The sequence below is a fragment of the Pteropus vampyrus genome, unplaced genomic scaffold (genome assembly GCF_000151845.1).
Source record: "Pteropus vampyrus isolate Shadow unplaced genomic scaffold, Pvam_2.0 Scaffold522, whole genome shotgun sequence".
Lineage (NCBI taxonomy): Eukaryota > Metazoa > Chordata > Mammalia > Chiroptera > Pteropodidae > Pteropus > Pteropus vampyrus.
The window spans coordinates 624,378-625,921 of NW_011889303.1; the positions used below are offsets into that span (position 1 = coordinate 624,378).

Here is a 1,544-nt window from a genome sequence, read left to right on the forward strand (position 1 = left end):
CAGGCCTTTTCAGACTTATGGCACCTGGGTCTATGCCAGGCCTTCTTAGGCATTACTAACACTTTGGGCTGCATCATTCTTTGTCATGGGGGCTGTCTTGTGCATTGTAGGAGGCTTAGCATCATTAATGGCCCTTACTCACTAGATATTAGTGTCACTCCCATCCCCAAGTTGTGACAACCAAAAATATCTCTAGACATTTTCTCCTAGAAGGCAAAATTTCCGCTGGTTGATAACCAGTGATATATACCATAGCTTGCTGAATCTTGCTAGCACAGTTGAGAAGAAAGTGGTGAAAAACATATCACCAGCTGAGATAGTTTAAGGAATTTGACAAAGTCTAAGATGAATAGATACATTCATGTTTCATTAAATATTTGTCTGCTGTACCACACACCATATTTTACTTGTTTTAGACTTAGTAAATATCACAGTCCTTATGTGCTACTCTAAGAATAGAAGTAGAGCCTGTCTACTCAGCTGTCCATTGCTCTGAGCTCTCGGGATACTCTTGGGATACTCAGTGGTCCTGATTTGCCTAAACTCTGCTGGTGGTCTCTCGGACTCTAGCTTCTTGATCATGTGTGCTAGCTTTATTACCAGTTTGGATGTGTTTGTGGATCCAGGGAAGCACTTTACTAAGATCTGTGAAGATCCCAGGAGATCCTTGATCATCTTTCTGCACATTGTTTCTCCATCCTCGACCACAGCCCAAACCCCAGGAAGTCACACCAGCAAGAGTCCAAGCCCCTTTCTTATTCTGGCACATGAGGGAACCTCCTGAATCTCCCTGTTGGTGGAAAAAGCTCTGTTACCATCATGGTCAGTGTCTGTGCCCCAAAATGCCACTTTTTTCCCCCATAAAGATGCTAGATGAGGATCAAAGACATTTCTTCGAACAATTTAGGCTCTGGGACCTAGGGGAACAGGCAAGCATTAGATCCTCCAATATCATTGGTGCCTATCAGTTCCACCTCCTCCTTCCCCATCCTAGGCTTTCATGAAACACCAGGCTTTCTTCCTTCTGTCTCATCCTGCAGGCTCAGGGAAGTCTTGCCCTGTAGTAAAATTGATCTCAGTTCTTGGTCAGCAGGAGGGATGGAGGAAAAGTAAAGTTCCTGTTTTACATAAACTGGAAGGCTCTAATTAGGAAAGAGCTGGTTGTTCTCTAGAGATGGAGGACCCTGAGCTCATTATTGGCATTATCTGTTATTTGGTCTTTTGGAAGAAGAGGAAGACCTCTAAATTCACACTTCCTGATATAAACAGGTTGTCTAAACTGTTCCTTTTTTTGACTCGACCTCCCCTGTCACTTGACCCTTCTTTCCTGTGTCCAGTCTTACCTACAGTCTTCTTTCAGCCCCTCACATGATGATGACAAACTGAGGGGAGCCTTGCCTGGGACCTGTCAGCCCAGCCGCTCCCTCCTACCTGACATGCATCTCTCCCTCCATCTGGGAAGCCTGTGCATAGAAAGGTCTGTCCACTGACGGGTTTCTTTAGGGTTAACAGAGCTGCCACACACTCCTTCCGAGTCAAAATGG

General features: G+C 45.1%; 1 protein-coding gene across 1 annotated transcript in view; it reads right to left on the reverse strand.

Moving 5' to 3' along the window:
- The window catches only part of OVCH2 (ovochymase 2), a 27,682-nt gene that overhangs the window by 9,701 nt on the left and 16,437 nt on the right, over positions 1–1,544 (reverse strand). The window contains exons 6-8 of the mRNA XM_023525066.1: positions 1,432–1,544; positions 593–790; positions 396–417 (exon numbers count right to left, since the gene is read on the reverse strand). Coding sequence (XP_023380834.1) covers positions 396–417; positions 593–790; positions 1,432–1,544 — 333 coding nt within the window. The remainder of the gene's footprint in view (positions 1–395; positions 418–592; positions 791–1,431) is intronic.